At 41.9% G+C, this 21410-nt stretch overlaps 1 protein-coding gene across 3 annotated transcripts in view; it reads right to left on the bottom strand.

Annotated features, from left to right (window-relative positions):
- MBP (myelin basic protein) overlaps positions 1 to 21410 on the bottom strand; it is a 102581-nt gene that overhangs the window by 42263 nt on the left and 38908 nt on the right. For all 3 annotated transcript variants that reach the window (XM_079983819.1, XM_079983821.1, XM_079983820.1), the window contains one exon: positions 17434 to 17527. In XM_079983819.1, coding sequence (XP_079839945.1) covers positions 17434 to 17527 — 94 coding nt within the window. The remainder of the gene's footprint in view (positions 1 to 17433; positions 17528 to 21410) is intronic.

Here is a 21410-nt window from a genome sequence, read left to right as displayed (position 1 = left end):
CTTCTGGGTCCTATTGACTATTGTGTAGGGGGAAGAGCAAGAAGATTTGCACTGAGCTGCGAGCTTTTCAAAATGCCTTTGTTTGCACACTGCATAATCAAGTAGGCCCACACAGGCAGGGGGAGGAGGGGCACAGTTTGCTTTTGCCAGAAAAGTTAACATTTAAAAAGGGATCAAACTACTAACAGTCCTCTCCATTTAGAAAATGCAACGATCCCAATGATGATAATGTAAACCTTCCCACAGTTTGAACTTTCAGTCAAGTATTGTGAACTTCAGCTTCCCTTATCTAGATGGCTAATGGCTGCATGAGCCTCTCCTCTCTACTCATCCCCTTTCCAAGTTTTCCTTCCATTCACAGAAACCACCCTTTGGCCTTTTCTGATCTTAGTTCATCTGGAGCACTCCCTCATCCAACACTTCTGTCATTGGCCTCTCTGCTTTCTTTTGCTTGTGATGTTGTAAGGACCAAGACTATTCATTTCCTAAGCCACCTGCTTCTTCTTTTCCATGCCCTTTCTGAACATCAGAGCACCCGATCCAATGAACATAGAAAGTTAACTGATAGTAATAATAATAATAATTTATTATTTATACCCTGCCCATCTGGTTGGGCCTCCCCAGCCACTCTGGGCGGCTTCCAAAAAAATATTAAAATACTGTAATACATCAAACAGAGCCAAATGGCTGATACATCTTTTTCAGTATTGTCTACTCACTGACTGACAATAGCTGTCCCAGGTTTGGGACAGGGGTCTTTCTTAACTGGAAATGCCAGGGGTTGAATCTGTATGTTCTCTATCACAGAGCTACAGTGATCCTGGCTCACCCACACTGCCACTTGACCTATATTTTGCTCATATTGTGTACTGATTAACTCCCCCAAGTCAAAAAGCTTTTTTTTTTTTGTTTCGCGAATGTGCTTTGCAAAAACTTAATCTCATCGGCTGAATCGAAGCTCAGTTAACCAAAATCTCTCTTTGTATTTTCCGTGTATCTGATAATAAGCACTAAGCTCCCTCTGAGAGTTATCTTCATGGACAATTGCTTAGGGCCAGGCTATGAATTTGACATCCCCATGGTTTTAGGTTCATGGTTCATGGTTCATGGTTCATAACCAACTGTGGACCATAGCAACTGAGCCGGAATGTGAACTTAGGTCTCCAGGCTCCAAACACAGTGGGTTGGAGTCAGACTCAATTGGGGCAACTTAGTTCACATTGATTTCACCATCAGAAAGTGTCTTTCAAGTTCTCTCTAGAAACAATACCATTTAAGCTTGTTGAACCTCTAGATATTCCTTAGCTGGTATAGGATTTTCCAATATGCAGCTTGAGGATACTCCTGAATCCTTTGCTGCCTGCCACTTGAGGCTTAGGTGGCTTCAGTGGTGCAGAGTGCCTTCCATCAGCTTTGCCTTGTGGCCGAGCTGCAACCATATCTGGACAGGGACAGCCTAACTACTGCTGTCTATGCTCTGGTAACCTCTAGATTAGATTACTGCAACATGCTTTATGTAGAGCTGCTTCTGAAGACAATTTGGAAACTTCAGCTGGTGTAGAATCTGGTGGCCAGGTTGCTCTCCAGAGCAAGATGGTTTGAGTATATTACACTGACCCTGGCCCAACTGCACTGGCTGCCAATTAGCTTCCAGGCCCAATTCAAAGGACTGGTTTTGGCCTATAAAGTCTTAAATGACTCAGGTCTGCAACACCTCAATGACCACCTCTCTCCACATGAGCCCACAGACCCTCCAAGTGTCCCTATTTTCCAGGGACGTCCCAGATTTAGAGAAGCTGTCCCAGTTCCAGATTTGATCCCAGAATGTCCCGCTTTTCCATAGGATGTTCTTATTTTCACTGGAGAAATGTTGGAGGGTATGGAGTTATCTGACCCCCAAGCTGTCTGAAGGCAATCCTGTATAGGGAAGTGGTTTTTAGAAAATGTTTAATGTTTTATTATGTTTCTATATATGTTGGAAGCTGCCCAGAGTGGCTGGGGCAACCTGGTGAGATGTGTGGGGTATAAAGAGTAAAATTATCATTATGGAATGGGATGTCCCTATTTTCATCGGAGAAACGTTGGAGGGTATGAACCTACCTGGACCCTGAGATCATCCTCTGAGGCCCTTCTTCATGTGCCACTTCCATGAGAGGTCTGGAGGGCGGCAACACAAGAACGGGCCTTTTCTGCAGTGGCTCTCTACTTGTAGGGTGGTTTGCTTGGCACCTTCTTTATACACCTTTAGGTGTCAGGTGAAAAGGTTTGTCTTCAACCAGGCCTTTGGCTGATTGACATCTGATGCCCTTTTAAATGTGTTGTGGGATTTCTGGTTTGTTTTTGTTCTTATTTTTATTAAGCACTTTGTGTTTTGTATATTGTAATTGTATGCTGTGAACTGCCCTGAGATCTATGGATGAAGGGCAGTATACTACTGCTGCTGCTGCTACTACTACTACAGTGGTACCTCGGGTTACATATGCTTCAGGTTACACACGCTTCAGGTTACAGACTCCGCTAACCCAGAAATAGTGCTTCAGGTTAAGAACTTTGCTTCAAGATGAGAACAGAAATTGTGCCCTGGTGGCATGGAAGCAGCAGGAGGTCCTGTTAGCTAAAGTGGTGCTTCAGGTTAAGAACAGTTTCAGGTTAAATATGGACCTCCGAAGCGAATTAAGTACTTAACCTGAGGTACCACTGTACTACTAATAGAATTATCTTTAGTTTGAAAGTTATTTCCCCTCCATTTCTTTTCTCTCCATCGCCTCCCCTGCAAGTGCATTGTTTGCCTTAAATGTGACTCAATGCAGCACCAAGAACAATGGTGGCTCACGGTATAGAAAAGCAGCAGTGATCGATGGAGCTTAACACAATATCAGCTTTTCAGTCAGAGCATTCTGGAGTGAGAAACTGCTTGCACAGTACCAAGCTTTGTACCAGTTAGTGGGAGTTACTGCTATTAAAAAAAAAACACAAAACCTTTTTGCAAAAAAAAAAAAAAGCAGTTAGCTTTTCAAATATGTATAGTATTCTTCAGTATAGCACCATACAAAAAAGGCACACAGAAAGAAAGATGTGGGTTTTTCAAGAAGCTATAGGAATGGTAATAAATAGGCAGCTCCCAATGTTCCAGGGCTCAGAACTCTGAACTCTACTGAGTCCTGGTGAGTTTTTCTTCCACTCATATAATTCCAAGTGACTCAGAACCAACCTGGACCACTTGGCAATGGTAAGTAGCTGATGGTTCTTCTGAGGGATGATGAATACGAGATACCAAGAGAACTGCTATGGTTGCCCTCTCTATCCCCTGTAACAGTCACACTGCAGGGCTGTAAGCTCAGTGGTCAAGTGTGTGCTTTGCCTGCAGGAAACTCCAGGTTCAGTCCCAGGAGTTGCCAGGTAAGATATCTCAAGTGGTCATGATTCCAGGCCAAGGTATATGGGGCAATGGGAGTTATATGGTTTGTCCTCTTCAGGTACAAAGGAGGACAGGGTGTCCATTTTGCTACAATTCTCAGAGTTCCCCATGAAAAGAGATGGATTGTTAAACCACTTTGACAGTGGTAGCTCTGGGAGTCTCCTCACACCTCTTAGCACCCTTAAATGAACTACAGCTCCCAGAATTCTTTTGGGGGAACCATGACTGTTTAAAGAAGTATCATGGGGCTTCAGATGTATGGCATGGGTATCATCTAGAACTGGCTAATTGATTCATATGACTCTGATCTATTATAATCTATACTAGTGGCCTATTCATTCCCAGGCTCTTTAAACCATCATGGGCCTGCGAAATGACTGTTTAATTACCCACGTGCTCCACTCAATACCTGAGGCTCATCTGAAGTTTGGCACAGTCTTCTCACCTGAGGCACCAGCATCATGACACGCCCTCTCTAAGAAGGCTGTCAAAATCTCACCAGTTTTGGTCTTCAGACACTAGGTTAAAACCTGGCTTTCCAGAAAGGCCTTTGGGAGCAACTAATGCAGTGTCCTTGATTTCCTTAATGGTGTTTGTTTTGCACTGTTTTGCTTGGTGTTGAGTTCCTGCGGTTATGAAATAAATTACCACAGCAATAAAACAAATGTTTAATTTTTTTAAAAAATCTCACTGTGTTAAATGAAAGCTGCTTTGAATTAAAATCAAAGAAAGTAGCCAAGAAAAACAATGCATTATGTCTGTGGACCATAGACTTTAATTTATGGGATCTGCAAGTCTCTGGAATATTGCTTGTGGCAATATTACATAATTTGTAATAATAAAAGGTATGCTAGCTAAAGGTGATAAACTCAAATAGACCTGTAATTTTGGAAAAGAAGACACTCCCCACTCAAGACAACATTTCAACTATAGAAAAGTGCTGTGAAACTAATCTTATGGCTCCTAGAAGAAAAGCAAGTTACAAAATATTAGCTTTATTATTTGCTGGTGTTAAGTGTCATCAGACTCAACCATTTTTGATGTGGTAGCATATACTTTCAATTTTAGTAGCAAATGGGTTTGAAATGGCTAATGTAAACTTCTGCATCATTGGTTAAAAACAATGTTAGCTTCATTTATAAAACAATTTCCATCCTCTTTACTGACATATACTATAACACAGGGGTCAGGAACCTTTTCCAGCCATGGGCTGGTCCGCCATCCATGTGGTGGGTCTGACTATATATATATATATATATATATATATATATATATATATATGGGGGAATGAATGAATTCCTATGCTCAACAAATAACCAGAGATGCATTTTAAATAAAAACACACATTCTACTCATGTAAAAGCACACTGATTCCCAGACGGTCCGTGGGCCAGACTGAGAAGGCAATTGGGCCGCATCCGGCCCACAGACCTTAGGTTGCCTACCCCTGCTATAACATATATATCACAGAATGCCGAAGATGTGAGCTGACATTAATTCTGTATGGAGCATCAAACGTTTAATGAATTACGTATCAAAAAAGTCTCTTCCATACTCAATTACAGATACATAATTAATATCTACCATCCAGGGCTTCCCATCTCCACCTTTGACTCCCTTGGAAGAAGATGTGGGGTAAAAATCTAACAAATCCTTATCAACGTCAACATCTCCTGGCATAACAAAGTACTCAACAAAAAGTGGATCAAACCCATTTCCTGTATTATCTAGCTACCATTTCTGTTGTCTTAGAGTCCTTCCAGATATACCTTTTATAGTGCTATAGTTTCAGTTTGTTCCTTAGTTTTTTTTAAAAAAGTAAAATTGTAGCAGATTTCCCACAGCACCAGTCAAATGTCACTGTTTTTTTTTTGACAGTGATTATGCTTTTCCCCATCTACACCAAAACAATGTTCTGTCCTCTAGCCATAAAATGTTGGAGTTCTGAGTATTTACAGCCCTTTTAGGGGGTGGAACTGGTGATCATTAACACCTGGCATTCTGAAAGTTTGTTTGCCAGGGAGATTAGGAGATTGGACAGCAGGTGCTTACTGACTCTTTTGGTCTGAGCTCTGGATGACCTCCTGTCAAAGGAGGCCAATGAGGGCAGAAAAGGCATGAAACAGAAGTTGCTCAAACCGGCTCTGCCCCCTGAATACCACACAAAATGCAGGAAATTGCTCGAATGACTTTTCACACAACGAAAATACTGCATAACCTTCCAGATATTTCACAAATGTCTCTTTTTTTGTAATAGAAGAAAAAGGGGATTGATGATTGCACGATCTCATTCCCTTGTTTCCATTAGTGGCCAACATTTTCAAAGCCAACCACACTGACTGCTTGGTTTGCACACAGCTGAGGTACTTCTGTATAGGACAGAGATGGGGATCCTATAGCTCTCCAGGTATGTTCTTTTTACTCCAACTCCCATCAGCCCCTGCTGGCATGAAACAATGGCCAAGGATGATGGAAGCCAATGGCATCAGGTGGGTGGCAGGTTCCTCCTCCTTGCTATATGTTGTTGGCATCCATCCGTCTGGAGATACAATGAAGTCCCTCTGGGGGCGATGTCAAACTGCTGCGATAGCAGCATTGAAATGACCACACCAGGGCACAAGCCTGGGCAGGGTGTATGGAAAGTCCTGCGATGCCCAGATGACAAGATCCAGCTCTCGGCTTTCCTGATGTGGTTCAAAGGAAAGCACAGCAATATGTTTGGCAATAGCTTGGCTGCAGGAATTGCCAGGAGGAGGTGCAAAAGGTGCCATCCAACTGTCTTAGGGACTCCACTCCATATTTCTGCTGGGTTTACTCCTTAGCCTTTTCTTCTCCCTAAGATATCCCACAGGGCAGCAGAGGTTTCGGATCAGAGTTCTGCTTCTCCCTTGCTAGGTTGATGAGCCACATCTTCCCTTCTCTCCCCTCTAAAGAAACTACATTATTGAGCACTGCACCCACTATTGGTCTCATCCGCTCTACCTGCCAAAGCCTGCCTTTGCACATATAATTCACACATTCAAACAAAGGACAGTCAGATACTATAGTAACCTGAGGAGAACAACAACAACAACAACAAATAATAATAATAATAATAATAATAATAATAATAATAATAATGGTTGTTGGTTGTTTTTTTTTACAGTACTCACTGATACAAAGTACTGGAACCTCTCTTTTTTTGCTGCCCATGGCAGCCATTGTGTGCTGGCGCCCACGGCACATTTATCAGTATTGGCACTTCCTTTTTAAAAAAAACAAAGAAGTGCCAATAGTAAAAAACAACAACAATTCTGCATTCATGACACTGATTTATCATTCGTATTCTTAAGAGGACACTGATTTATTTCCAACAGAGAAATGATAGCTTCTAAGCACTGCCCAAACTAGAAGAAGCTAGGAAGAATTAATAGGAAATTAATGGTTTTACTGTCAATCCAAGCCGTTATCAGGCAATTATATTAAGCCTATCAACCTATGCCAACCCTTTGGGCAAATCCAGCCTGAAATGGAGCTGTCTGCCATCACAGCTGCCAATATATAGGAAGTGAGAATATAATACTGAGCAGGTGGTGTAGGAAAGCAGGGTAATTTACCATTTCCTAATTACTAATATGGACTCGTGATACCAAAGCACACTGCTGCGAGCTATTAACAACAATGTAATGGGCTGCCCAAAGGAAGAACCACACTTTTCTGCAAACAAAATGAAACATCATCTTCAAGCAGATTGCCCAGATTGTACCCAGCAGCGTGGACATTTCTGAAGGGCAGTTGCTCTGGGCTGTGAGAGCCTTAGCCTGGGTTTTGAATGTTATTGAGACTTGCTTGACAGGAGTTGTGGGGCCCAGAAAGGAGATGGGGCATGAAGGTCTCCCTGTTCACCATAAGACCACTCGGGTCTCTCCTCTTAATTCCTTGGTCCAGTCGTAAGAGCCTTGTAGCACCTTAGTTAAAGACTAACACATTTATCATGGCATAAACATTCATTGACTGGAACCCACTTCTCCAGATGTATGAAGTGTTATTCTCAGTTCCACTTAATACATCTGATGAAGTGGACTCAAGTTCATGGAAGCTTATGTGCAACATATTTTTTCATCTTCAAAGTGCTACAAGTATCTTTGTTGTTAGTTGAGGACAACACTTCATGCATCTGATGAAGGGAACTCTTGTTGATTAAAGCTCACACTGCAACAAATTAGTTAATCTCTACACACTCTTTCTCCATCTGTGCAATAATTCTCCATGCAAAAAAGGAGTGGGGGAGATGGTAGAAATCAGATATACGGTTGTCTATACTACTTAGTGCAAGGTACACGCACAAATGAGTGTATATGGATTGGTAAATTTAGAGTGTGCTGACTCATGATTTATCCAATATTCCTGAGATTCTGGCAGGAGAAAGCTACCGAAGAACATACCGTACTTTTCTATGTATGACACGCCCCCATGTATAAGATGCCCCCTATTTTGGGGGACTCAAATTTAAGAAAGTGGGGGAAGATGGCACAAAGTTGTAGAGCTTTTGTGGGGGAGGATTGCCCAGAGTTGTTGAGCATGCACCACAAAATCAGCCTCTCGTCTGTCCCCTCGATGGCAGAAGCTGCAAACCGCCCACCTAACTGCCACAGCGTCAGCCAATCAACAACTCCCACTGATGTAGCAACCAATAACACGCACAATAGCCGCTGACAGCCACGGCAGCAACCAATCAAACGTCCACCCTATGCACTACTCATGTATAAGACGACCCCACTTTTAAGCATTATTTTTAATGAAAAACCCTAGTCTTATACACGGAAAAGTACATTACATAGATACTGAATTTCTGAAGCTTTAAAGAAGGGTGAGATAGAAGGTGGTAGTATCCCAAGCGTTGGTTTCATCTCTTTTGTGACTTGCATGTATGGCTGAGTAATTATAGATGAAATATTGCAAGCTGATCTTGCACGTGGCTTCAAACATAATGCTATTCAATGGAGCCAAAGCACATTTTCAGCTGTGAAGTCATTAAGTAGTGAGAATTCAATCAAGGGTTGTTCACATAGGTGTGAGCCACTCTTTGGCAGAAAGCTGACAATTGAGTTTCCCCTTGGGAATATGGATCTGCTGCCCATTTCTAAATAGGGCTGAGTTTGCTGTTAGAGTGTTAGCTGGGTCAAAGGGATATTCTGTGTCATTAGGACTATGACACAGTGCAGAGCTTATAATGAGCTGCAAAGGTGCAACTGGCCTGCTTCTTCCAATGCACTTATTTTGTCGTATGCACTGAAGTGTCAGCACCTCACACTATGGTTGGCTTTTTGCATACTTGGCAAAAGGTTTTGGCTATTGCTGTGGAGGATTCTGAAACAGTGAGGGTCTTTGAAGCTATCTGCTAGAAGCCAAGAAACAGAATTCATGATTTGGACCAAGAGTTAAGACAGCTAACTGACATGAGAGATCGGTTTGTTTCAGATCTCTTTCTCCATCTGAAATTACAAGCTGAAGGCTGTGGAGAAATTTCACATTCTGCATTATTGCCACCAATGCGTATTTGAAAGGACCGCATACACTATACAGGCAAATGATTATGGATGCCTCTTATATGCACTTGGATTCTAGGGCAAAAGGAACTGTTCATTTTATCGCTGTATATAATGTAATTTAATTTCATAATCTTCAAATGTACTGAAAGATTGGGAACACCTCACTTCTCATATTCTTTGGAAGCCAAGGTCACCTAAATTGGAAAATGCTGCTTATCACATCCCATAATGCATATACTATTATTATGCTAAGAGGGTGTTTTCCCCCTCCCATTTTTTATGCATGGCAGCAAGACAAGGCACAAAAACTATATAGCCAAAAATGAATAAAGAGTTTCTTTTTTTCTTGTCAGAAAGCAGTGGCGTAGCGTGGGGGGTGCAGGGGGTGCCGGACGCACCAGGCGCAACATCTGGGGGTTAGGGTTAGGGGGCGCAAATCCATGGGTTAGGGGGCGCAAATCCATGGGCTAGGGGGTGCAAATTACTTGCCTTGCCCCGGGTGCTGACAACCCACGCTACGCCACTGTCAGAAAGGAGTGTTGGTTTGATTAACATCATGCGCTGCCTCCAATGTCATGTTTGCAATAAAGCATTTTTCATGCAAATATGACTGCCTGGTACTGAATCAGATCCAGAGGAATGGCAGAATCCATGCAGCATACAAATTGAATTAATTAAGATAGTGCTGGGTTACTTCATTGAATGGGGCTTGCCTAGAAGGCAAATAAAGTGGAAAAAAGGATTTTGTCGCAGATCAATAGCAGCGCCTCTCCAGCCACATCACCCAAAATACAAAGGGAACTCTGTGTAACTGCTAGGACTCTCTGCCATTACTTCCTGCACTGTGGGAGCGCATGGAGCACACTGAGAGTTCACACTGCGCAGTGTAGGAATCACTAACCCTTCCACACTGCTCTAGGAATACCAAAAGATCCAGGGCATGCTTCTGTAAATGGCGCACCCATTTAGCAATCATGACAAATGGACATTAACTGACCTGTCCACCATGAATGTCTCCCCCTCCCTATTAACACTGTTTAAGCTGGTGGTCACCAGCACTTCTCAAAGTTCTGAATTTCATGAGCAGATTGTGCATGTGAAAAAGTATCAGAAATATAACTGCATTAATAACAGAAGAAAAATGACCCTCATTCAACTCTATGCACATGCAGTCACCAAATTAGATACACTAAAATGTGCCAACCAGTTATCCAGCACAGAGGGGAAAGCGGGAAGGAACAAAAGCGAAACTCCAATGACAAATTATGGTTTCGTTTCAATGAGGGAGTGGATGCTTCCAGCCGTGGTCTGGAATTACAAGCACTGGACAAAGCCATGGGTATTCTGCCATGATGTCTAGCTTTGCCCTAGTATCTCATAAGTATGCTTTTACCCTAAAGGCAGACTATTTTGTTGTTCCAACTTCAAGCTACCTATTGCCCTCTCATAAAAAAATAATTGCTTTAAAATCATCCAAGCAATGCAAAAATATTATGAATCTCAAACTGCCCGGAGCGCTTGGATATGAGCCTGTCAATCAAAAAGCCTTTGCTCAGAAAGGGATTTAAAGACACACAGAGAGAAAACTGCTAGGCTTTGGCCTTCAGTTGCTTAAGGAACATTTGTACAGTAACAGCATGGTTTTTTTATAGTAATTATTTTCATTGCTATAATCGCTAGTAAGAGAGTCTCGTGTAATTTTACCATACTGACCATTTATTGAGCTGCCTCTTTTAGCAGCTTAGGACACAGCAGTATTTAGTTTACTTTTATAGCTGGTTAAGATATTGTTTACAGGGGCAGTCCAGAGCCTACCTCAGCATGTACATAGAGATGATTTTTGCTTGTAACATCCCATAGGCCTAAATCATGCAGCTGATTCCCTGGGGGGGTGTGTGTCCTGGATGAGTCACATGATTTTTGGCTCTCATATTTGTTCCGGATAATGAGAATCCTTTGAACTTTGCACTTCTTTGAACTTTACAATGCTGTTCTCCTAAAAAAATATTGTAGAGGAAAGGGCATGCTAAATGTGAAAAGTACATACAACAATTCTTTATGTTAGGGATTGCTTGTGAAAAATGCAGGCGCGAGGCAAAATTGCATGCAGAAATTTGTATACCAGGCAAAATGTGCCTGGTGAATTTTCATAATCTGCTACTTCTTAAGACTAGAAAAAGGAGAGGGAAGTCAAAGTAGATGGATTTGTGCATCCTTACTGGTAAGCCTGACTGACTATGGCCAGTCTTACATGGCATGGCATGCTTCCTGTGCTGGCAGAGATCTAGCTCCCCACACAAGAACTTCTACATTTGTGCAGGAACACAGGAAGCTGCCTTAGATCAAGTCAAACCATTGGTCCACCTACTGCTGACAATGACTTGAAGTGGCTTTCCAAGGTTTCAAGCAGAAGTCTTTCCCAGCTCTGCCAAAAGAAAGCAGGGATCATAATGGGGCACTATTGCATGCCAAGTATTTGCTCTAGCACTAAGCTACAGCTCCTCTTCTCCTAAATGTTTTGCCCATGGAAGGACAATGTCACAGGGTTCTGGAGGTTACAAACACTAATTATTCAACGGATGGAACAAGCGTTGCTTTTGCATCCTCCTGTGTTCAGTAAGCCACCACCATTCTAAGCTATTTCTGAATCTTAATCAGAAATGAGATCAGTTATTATACAAGAAAGGGCCTTTTCTGCAGTGGCTCCCCATTTGTGGAATGCTCTCCCCAGGGAGGTTCACCTGGTGCCTTCATTATACACCTTTAAACCAGGCAAAAATGTTCCTCTTTAACCAGGCCTTTGGCTGATTCACATCTGATGCCCTTTTAAAATGTGCATGGGGAGATTGATTGGGTTGTTTTTATTTTGATTTCGTATGTTGTGTTTCTATGTTGCGATTTTATCCCATGAATCGCCCTGATTCACGAAGCAAGTCACGCTACATTTCTTAATTCACACTTGCTGGCGAACGAGTTGCCCTTTCCTTGATTTGTAATCTTAAAAAGTAAGCTGTGCTTCAAATGGCTTCTTTATGCACAGGCTGCTATTGCTGTAATGTGCAGTGGAAGAATGAGGCTCAAGCCCACAGAAAAGCACCAAGTGGCTCGGCGTGCTAGTAGCAGAGACTGAACCAGTTTGGGAGGGGACCGGTTCTTAAGCGCTGCTACAATAGAGGGTCTTTATAAAGTCCCTGCTGAGCTGGGCATTCAGAATACCCTGATAAATCAGGCGTTTCACTGCAGCCATAAAAAGCGATGAGAGGAGCATAGGGAAGGCACTAGAGAGCGATCGTCCTCTGAATGCTGCTGAAATAAAGAAGAGCATTATCAAGGATCTGCTGCGATACCCACAAGGAACTGCCGTCTTGTCGCCACCAGGATGTTTCTGCACGAGTGTCACTGTATGGAGATGGAAAATACTAGTTCTTTTCACTTCTCTTTTCCCTGTTTCAATTTCAATTTTTAAAAAAACAAAAAAACCACCCCCAAATGCCAGACACTAATTTCTGCTGTGGACCTCCTTGTCAGTCCTTAAAGAGACACTCCATGTGCCTATAAAATGAAACAAAAGCAGGTTTTCTTATACTAGATAAATAAAAAAAAAAGCCTTAATAAGCTTTACATTAATGGCCTATATATCGCCTATATCGCCTGTTTTTCCCGTATCTGCATAGGATGTGTTTTTAGGCTTTCATTGGTTGTTGGTTGTGTTTGTTATAATCAGTTTTAGTAGATATAATTGCATTTCTATAAGTCACTCGGGGTCACATTTGTGAGGAAAGCAACTAGCATAAAAATTCTCACAGAAGGTGCCCACTCCCTCTTAGCAGAATATTATACCATAAAACTGGGCCGATGACACCAAAGGCTCATTTTCTTGTTGTTGTCAAATTAGCCTCACCAACTCAGGGAATGACCAATGACACTCCCGCAGATGATTTCAGTGGGATATAAGTGTTCAGGTGATCTCTGAGGTACCCAGGACCTAAGCGGTTACTAATAAAGTGGGTGTAAGCACACAATAAGGGATGCGGGAGGCGCTGTGGGTTAAACCACTGAGCCTAGTGCTTACCGATCAGAAGGTTGGCGGTTCGAATCCCTGCGACAGGGTGAGCTCCCATTACTCAGTCCCTGCTCCTGCCAACCTAGCAGTTCAAAAGCACGTCAAAGTGCAAGGAGATAAATAGGTACCACTCCGGCGGGAAGGTAAACAGCGTTTCCGTGTGCTGCTCTGGTTCGCCAGAAGTGGCTTAGTCATGCCGGCCACATGATCCGGAAGCTGTATGCCGGCTTCCTCGGCCAATAAAGTGAGATGAGTGCCGCAACCCCAGAGTCGGCCACAACTGGACCTAATGGTCAGGGGTCCCTTTACCTTTAAGCACACAATGGGTGCCATGGACAGAACAAAAAGGTGATACTGCTCTGTAGCAGTGAGTACCAGCACACACACAAAAGCACTGACTGTTATTTCTACTATTTTTATAGCATTCATTCATCACTTACTATAAAAATGTCTGAAAGCGGCTTACAATGATAAAAAACATACATAATAGAGAAATGTAAAACACAACAGAACGATAAAAGAACTTGAATGACTAAATGTGCCCCTCTTGCACCAACAGAAAAAAGGATAAATCCTGTCTCATCCTGCTAAAAGATGAACACCAGTGCAAGCTAGGGTATCATCATATCACATGACTCCAGTTAAAAGCCAAATGCCTGGATGAACAGGAATAGCACCTTAAAGTTGATAAAGATGTAACCAGGCACATCTCTCCAAAGAGATCATTCCGCAATTGGGAGCCACCACTGAAAAGGCCCATTTTTGTGTTGTCACTCACCAAAGCTCCCTCGGAGGGGGCACACAAATAAGGACCCCTAATGATTGATGCAGGGTATAGGTAGGTTCATGTGGGGAGAGGGAGTCCCTTCCCTGAGGTACTGAGGTCCTGAGTCACAGAAGGCTTTATAGGCCCAGACCAGCATTTTGAATCGAGGCAGGAAACTAATCAGCAATCAATGCAGTCAGCCATTGGGGTTATTATGCTCAGATTTCCTACTTCCAGTTAACAATTTGACTGCTGAATTCTGCACTAGCTATAGTTTCCAAACTGCCTTCGAAGGTAGCCTCCTGTATAATGCATTGAAGTAAAATAAAAGTATAGTCTGCACCTTGGGGGAGGGGAATGCATGTACCCCAAATCTACTCCTTTGTTAGAAACTCATTATTCCCCCCCCCATTTTTTTAGAACTAATTCATCAGATCATAAAAAGTAATACTATAAACCTGTTTTCACAAGCACAGAAGTGATGGTGCTAACATAGCTTTACCTCCTTATCCTGCCTTTTGACACTTGAGATGTGTGTTTTAAGAACCCACCTTATTTTTGTAATATTGTTTTCAAGTTTTTTATATTGTATAATTTTTTTTATATATATTAATGTTGTGTTTTAATAGATGTAACCTGCCCTGGGACCTTAGGCTGAAGGGCAGGTAATATTGCAACAACAACAACAACAATAATAGTAATAATAGAGGCCCAACTGGGATGGTTAAATTCTGGCCTGCTGTGAGAGATGCCATTGCTCTGAATCTATGCAAAGTATCATGTTTATGCTTGCAGCTAACAAGAATAAAGTGATGGCTGGTACATACAGTTCATGGCCTTTACGTTAAGAAATAATGCCTTGAACGGATGCTTACAAGTTGGAATTAATTTGATCAAAATAAAGCTTGGGTGGATTTGGCCGAATTTGGAAGGAACTTTACAAAAAAGATGACATGTTGTGCATGTGCAAGAGAGGTGGAGAGAAGGATGGAAGGAGTTTAAGGTCAGATAGGTTGGGGTTCCTGTAAAACTGAGGTTGTCTATTGTTTTTGTTACATATTTTAGAGCATAAGGTGATAACTTGCATTCTGCTCCCAATCTAATTTTATGTAGCCTCCGACACCTCCTCATTTTGCCCCATTTTCCCCATCCCATCTTGATTTTTCCAGGTTTTTAAGATCGTTTCCCCCTTTCAGAACACTTAAAAGGGTCAGTATTTTATTTGAAAAATATTCATAAATTATATATTAAAAATTATTGATTGTGTGGCTTGGGGGTATTTTACTTTCTTGCTAATTGTGCTGCTTTAAATGTGCATTTTATATCTGACTTCCTTTAGAAATGTTTAGATCATTTTTTAATTAACTTTGCTGTGTTAAATGTGCATTCTGTACATGATCACCTTAGTAGGATTTTATTTTGAAGTCTTTAAGATAATATTTAGTTTACACTAAATATAAACTAAATATTTTAGTTAATAATTTAGTTAATTACATTGCTTTGAATGTATATTTGGCTTTCTTCTGTAATGTTTCACTCTGGGTTGCTTCATGAGACATTTTAATGTATGTTGTAAACCACTTTGAGATTTTTATCTTAAAAATACAAAGTGGTATAGAAAGGAAATGAATAATAATAATAAATAATAATAATAATAGTCCCCCCAGCTGCCTTTAACAAATGATTAGACTTCGATCATCTCTCTCTCCCTACATAGCACAATACTGTCAGAAATTATTTCCACTTCCTTTTCAGAACACTTACAATGTGGTCAGAAAAAAAAATGCTCTTTTTATGTATTTGACAGTAATCCATTAAGTTCACTAAACAGATGTTACTTTTGATCACACTTGCATTTGATTGGCAGAATTACTTAAATGTCGTTTTGTACAAATCCTATAGAAATTAATATTTCTTTATAGGATTAGAGCCTGTCAATTATAATTGCTTAGATTCTATATGATGGTCACTAAGCATTGGGAATTGGCCAGGCCATAACAGCACTAGTAAAATCCTCACCTTACAATGAATAAAAACAGGGGAGGATTGTGCTGTGATCATGACACCACCTTGCAACAACCTCTCGGCACTCTCTTAACCAGAATGAGCTTTGTGTTGGTTTGTCACCATTTGGCATTAATGCGAAGACTTGTTCTCAAGGAACAATTGCGCTTACAGCTGATGGATGGAGCTGCCCAGCAGATCACTGTGAACTGCAATAACCTCACAGCCTTCATCCACTGCATGGCAGCTAAACAGCGTCGGCCAATGAAAGAATTAATCAGGTAAGTTGCTGTGTGTCCATTTGCTTCCATTCGTGCTTGCTTTCCTTATCTTGTTTACCGCTGCTGGAGAATGGCAGTGAATGTGTTATATAAATGAAGCGCATCAAAAAGCAGCCCAGATATAAGCTGTAATTGCCATTGCCATATCTACTGCATTTTTTTTTATTATTATTCTGAGTCGTTACTCTAACATTCAACTAACTTTTACTCAGCTGACCCGCTGAAATAAATGGATCTAAGTTAGTCATGGCCATTAACTCTGATTGCTTTACTCTGAATAAAGGTTAGTTCAATGCAACGCACTGTTTCCTGCAAAAACCTACCTCTTAAGAAGCAAAATATAAGCCGCAGTAAGTTGTCAAGCGCTATTAACGATTCCAGTATTTCCCTTTCCCCTCCTACATACTCAGTCTCTTTCTCTCCCCCCCCCCAAGCAGTTATTGCACTTGTTTCGTATAACTTTTGTTTTTCCTTATTATTGCGCCAACATATTTTTTTAGATGACATATCCACAGAGCTTTTAAACTGATGAATTATGTTTAACAATAGCCACTGTTGTAATATAAGAATATGCTGTTAAAGTGCATCATAACTTCCTATTCCCAGCTTTCTTTACCACTGAGCATAACTCCCATGCGTTGCAATTGTTCCCTCCACTTCTCTCCAGTGCTTATGCAATGGTCCTGAAGTTGTATTTCACAGTACATTATTATATACCACTGGATAATTATTTTGAAGTTCCGTTTCCTAGCGTTGCTCCTAACATGGCCAGAACAAATGCACATCCCTTGCTCCAAATGCTATCGCCACCTCTTCTAATTTAATTGCTCTTGTCATCTACACAAACTTCTTCTGCCACAACATAAGATATTATGAAGATGTAAATACTCAAAATCAAGCCTTTCAGTCAGGGATGGGAAAGCTGTGACCTTCCAGATACTGTTAGGCTCCAGTTGGGCTAACAATTGGGGCGATGGATGTTGTAGTCCACCTGAGTAAGCATGCGTAAGAATGGATTGTAAGTCGCAATCATCATGTTGAACATTTAGAACTATGTCTCCCCCTTCCGTCCCTTTATTCTCTTCCTTTGCAAAGGCATCGCTTGCCTCATCCCTGGCCAGTGTGCTGGCGATCAAATGATGACATACATACACCTGCCAACTTCACAGAAACTTTGCTTCTTTTAAAATGGCGTCTGGTGCTACCTTCTACAATACAAAATATCAGAAATAACAGAAACAATCTAGTGCAACACACTACAGTTGCTAAAAGAGGTGGGTGGGGCCTTAAGTGGTACACCAAAACTCTCAGCAAGTTTTAAGTGGGGAAAAGGGTTTGGGAACCACGGCTCTAATACTTAGGTCACATACCAAAAACTTCATTGTCCTCAGAGGGTTGCTGGGTGAGCCGGTCTGCTTTGGGGCTCGATTTGTTTTCAGCTTCCTCCACTTTTCCTTCAGTGTTCTGAAAAAAAATGTACATTAGAAGAGTCAGCAAAGGAGCAGCTGCAAGAAATTATTGTTCATCAGCAAATAGGCAGTTCTTAATTTCTACAGAGAAATACACCAGGAAGCCAGGCTCATGCTGCTTTGAAGTCTGACCTCTAATCCTAGAAGGGACCAAATAGACTCTGTACATGTGCATAGACCCTGTTTATATCAATTCTTCACATGTTCTGGGGAGCCTAAAAACATGTCCAGAGACTGACCCCTGGCTCAATTTTAAGCCCTGATTTTAAGAAACTGACAGAAAGACATTTACTGATGTCAGTTTCTGGCTCTCGTCATGGGTCAATGGTGGCCGCTGCTCGCTGCCCTCTGACAATGTTGCCCAGCAGCGTCTGGGGAGTGCACTGCATCCTGCTGTGCCACTTAAGCCTGTGTCTGCCAACCTGAAAGGCAGAACAGGTGTGACCTGGAGTGTGTCCATACCGTGGACGAGCCATGATTTGTGCTTGGTTCCTCCATAATTTGGAATATTGGTGTTAATCAAGAGGTGCTCATGGACTGGCATTTGGCAATGGGCTGCAATCAATCAGCTGCCGAAAGGACTGGGCTTGGTTCTTTGAAGGTATCTGATTATTATTTTTTTAAAAAAAAGCTTGGTCTTATACTCTGATTTTGAAAGCAAAGAATCATAGAACTGTAGAGCTGGAAGGGACCATGAGGACCATCTAGTCCCACCCTCTACAATGCAGGAATATGTAGCTGTCCCAAATGGGGATCGCACCTGCAACCTTGGTGTTATTGGCACCACGCTTTAACCAACTGAGCTATCCAGGAGCACAGGAGGACATCAAGAGCCTGCATGGAATAGGAAGCAGCACATTGGCCATGAAACTGTGGGAACATAGTTGAAATTCTGACTTGGCCTTGCCATGCCTGCAGTCTAACCCACCAAATTTTGACTTTGGGAATGGCCGCAGCTCACCAGTAGAGCATCATCTTTGCATGTAGGTCTCAGGTTGATCCACGGCATCTGAAACCCTGGACAGCCACCGCAGGCAAGACTGAGCTAATGGTCTGACTTGGCATGAGGCAACTTCCTATGTTCCTATGGCCCACCAAGCTGAATGTGGCCCTGCTAGGCTGGTTAGATGTACTGGGTACAGAATGAACAGAATTCATGGGACATAGCTACACAGGGATTCCCCCTCCAGGTTTGGATGCTCTTATTCAGCATACAGAATCACAAACCATACGAAGGCAAGCGGCCTGGCAGGTGAAGCACAGCTCAGAGGGCGCCCCTTCCAGATAACAATGTCTGAGCAAGTATAGACAGGAAAAGGAGAGCCATGAAGTGTTTAGGTCCTAAGCATTGGACGGCTTTATATCTCAAAACCAGAATGTTGACGTTGGCTCGTTTGGGTACCAGATGTTGTGAGAATTTTCTGCTACAGATTAGGATGTAAAAACCTAACTCTAATCTTACTGTCTATTTTTTCTTTCCCAGTGTCTTAAGATGTCTTGCAGTCCATTGCTCACAATTTAATGAAAAGAATGGCGAGCGCATCTTCTAGTCTCTCAGCTGGCTGGAGAGATTCATGACCTGTTTGGGTGTGTTCTAATTACCCAAATATTATATTTATGAGGTTTATATTAATTGATTTTATTCTAATACAAATGAAAATGGGAGCCTATCCATATACCGTATATATCTACACTCTCTTAAATCAACTACTTTATGAAGGCTACCAACTACGATGCAAAGTGTAGTTCTGTCAATGTCTTTTCAGAAGTAGGCTCATTGAGTTGAACAGAATTTACACCCAGATTAATGTGCATTGGATCGCAGCATCAGTGCCTATGTCTTTGCTTTGTTGCTGCATGGACTAAGCTGGTATTACTTACTTTAAAGGTGAAGAACAGGTAGAATGGAACAGGCTACAGTCCAGTCCACCTCAGATGACAAAAGCCAGCTGCACCTGACCTCAGGACCGCAGTTGGCCAAAGAAAGTTGTGGCCAATTTTTTAAATCCCAGAACGCTGCCTTGTCCAGTTTGGTCATCTTTCTTGGGTAAGGCCTTGCTCCCTGGGGAAGGGTCACTGTGGGTGGGTCCATAACAACAACACACATGTTCTAAGTTGTTATGGATTTGTTAAAGTTGGCGTTTGTGTGAACATAGTCTGTTTTATGGAATTAGGTTGTGTATCGCATGCATTTGCTTTAAAGGACAAATGACAGCTAAAAAATTACTGGAAGTGGCTGTTTTGTGGCAGCCTTACTTACGTTGGCGTGTCAAGTCTCTTCCACATATACCCAGAATATAAGCCATTGTTCTCCAAATGAACCAAAGCTTCCTTGAGTTATTTCTGTCTCATTGGTGCTTTGTGCATTCTTGTGCTATGGGAAATCTCTGAGAAGAACTTGTCGCCTTCCACAGTGCTTCTCAAATGTTCTAGTGCTCTCTTGTGCTTGCTTCAGTATCTGCAGGATCTTGATCTTTTTAAATTCAGGCCTTGGGCTAATTTACATCTGATGCCCTTTTAAATGTTTGGTGGGGGGTTACTGGGTTGTCTTTGTCTTTTTTATTTTTTCATATGTATTTATGTGTTTTTTATATTGTCATTCTATGTTGTGAACTGCCCTGAGATCTACAAGTATTGGGCGATATACAAATTTAATAATAATAATAATAATAATAATAATAATAATCGACAAAGATGCCTGTGAAGTGGAGCATTTTGAATGATTTGTTATCAAAGCAGAATTAATGGGGGAGACTAATTTTGAATGCCAAAAATAAATAAATTATTGCTCTTCCTCTCTCTTTATATAAAAAAGCTTTCTAACATTACATAATAACACCTTCTGAGAAGGCTAGATTTCTCTTATCACTTACAAGGCGTTGTATTCAAGGAAGCCATTTTGTGCGCAGAACACCTTCTGCTCATGAAGCAGAACCTCCCTTCCCTCTCCGCACACTGTGCACCCCACCAAACCTCCCAGAACAGAATTGGGGGAGTGCAAGGTATGTGAGCGTAGAGGAGAGGGAAGGGAATATACAACAAATATTTCAAAGAGAAGGGAAATGTACAAAATGTACAAAAAGACGCCAAGAGATGAACAAGAAATTAAATGAGGAAAATAGTGAAGAGGGGAGAGAGCAATGCAAATTTAAGGTGGCAAAGGGGATTTGCAAGACAACATGGAGCCACAAACTGCACAAAGTGAATAAGATCAGGTGGGGAGGGGTCCCCAGATTTCAATTGTTCTTTTATAGCTCAGCTGGTTGGAGCATGGTGCTGATAATGCCAAAGTTGCAGGTTCAATCCCTGTATGGGTTGGTTGCATATTCCTGCATTGTAGGAGGTTGGACCACATGATCCTCGTGGTTCCTTCCAACTCTACAATTCAATGATTCTCCTGTCAAAACAGAACCACACCCCAGTCTCTGTGCTTTCTCCATGTGCTTGCTTGCCATTTATATAGCTCTAAGTAAGTCATCTTAGAACACTTGTCCTCATGGTTATCTCTGAATTTGTAGCACAAGAGTTTGCGAGGATTTTCAACGGCTCCACCTCATTTCCCAAACATAGGAAATAGCTGTAAGAGCAGTGCGGCCAACCTCCCGGGCTTTAACATAGCTGAAGCCCCTAGCCACCAGCAGGTTACAGGAAGCTGCCTTCTACAGAGTCAGACCATCAAGGCCAGGATTACCTGCACTCTCCAGTGTTAATGGAGCATCTTAACCACTGCCACATAAACAGCCCTGCCATTCACACTGACTGGGGCAGGTGGCGAAGAAAAGCCTCTTTGCTGTGCCAGCTGGATCCAAGCAGGGCTGAGCGGAGGGATACTACCACCTGGTAGTGGATTGAATGTTTCAATCATTCTGCCTGTCATA

This window comes from Podarcis cretensis, assembly GCF_951804945.1.
Source record: "Podarcis cretensis genome assembly, chromosome: 7".
Lineage (NCBI taxonomy): Eukaryota > Metazoa > Chordata > Lepidosauria > Squamata > Lacertidae > Podarcis > Podarcis cretensis.
This window is presented reverse-complemented; position numbering and strand designations above follow the sequence as displayed.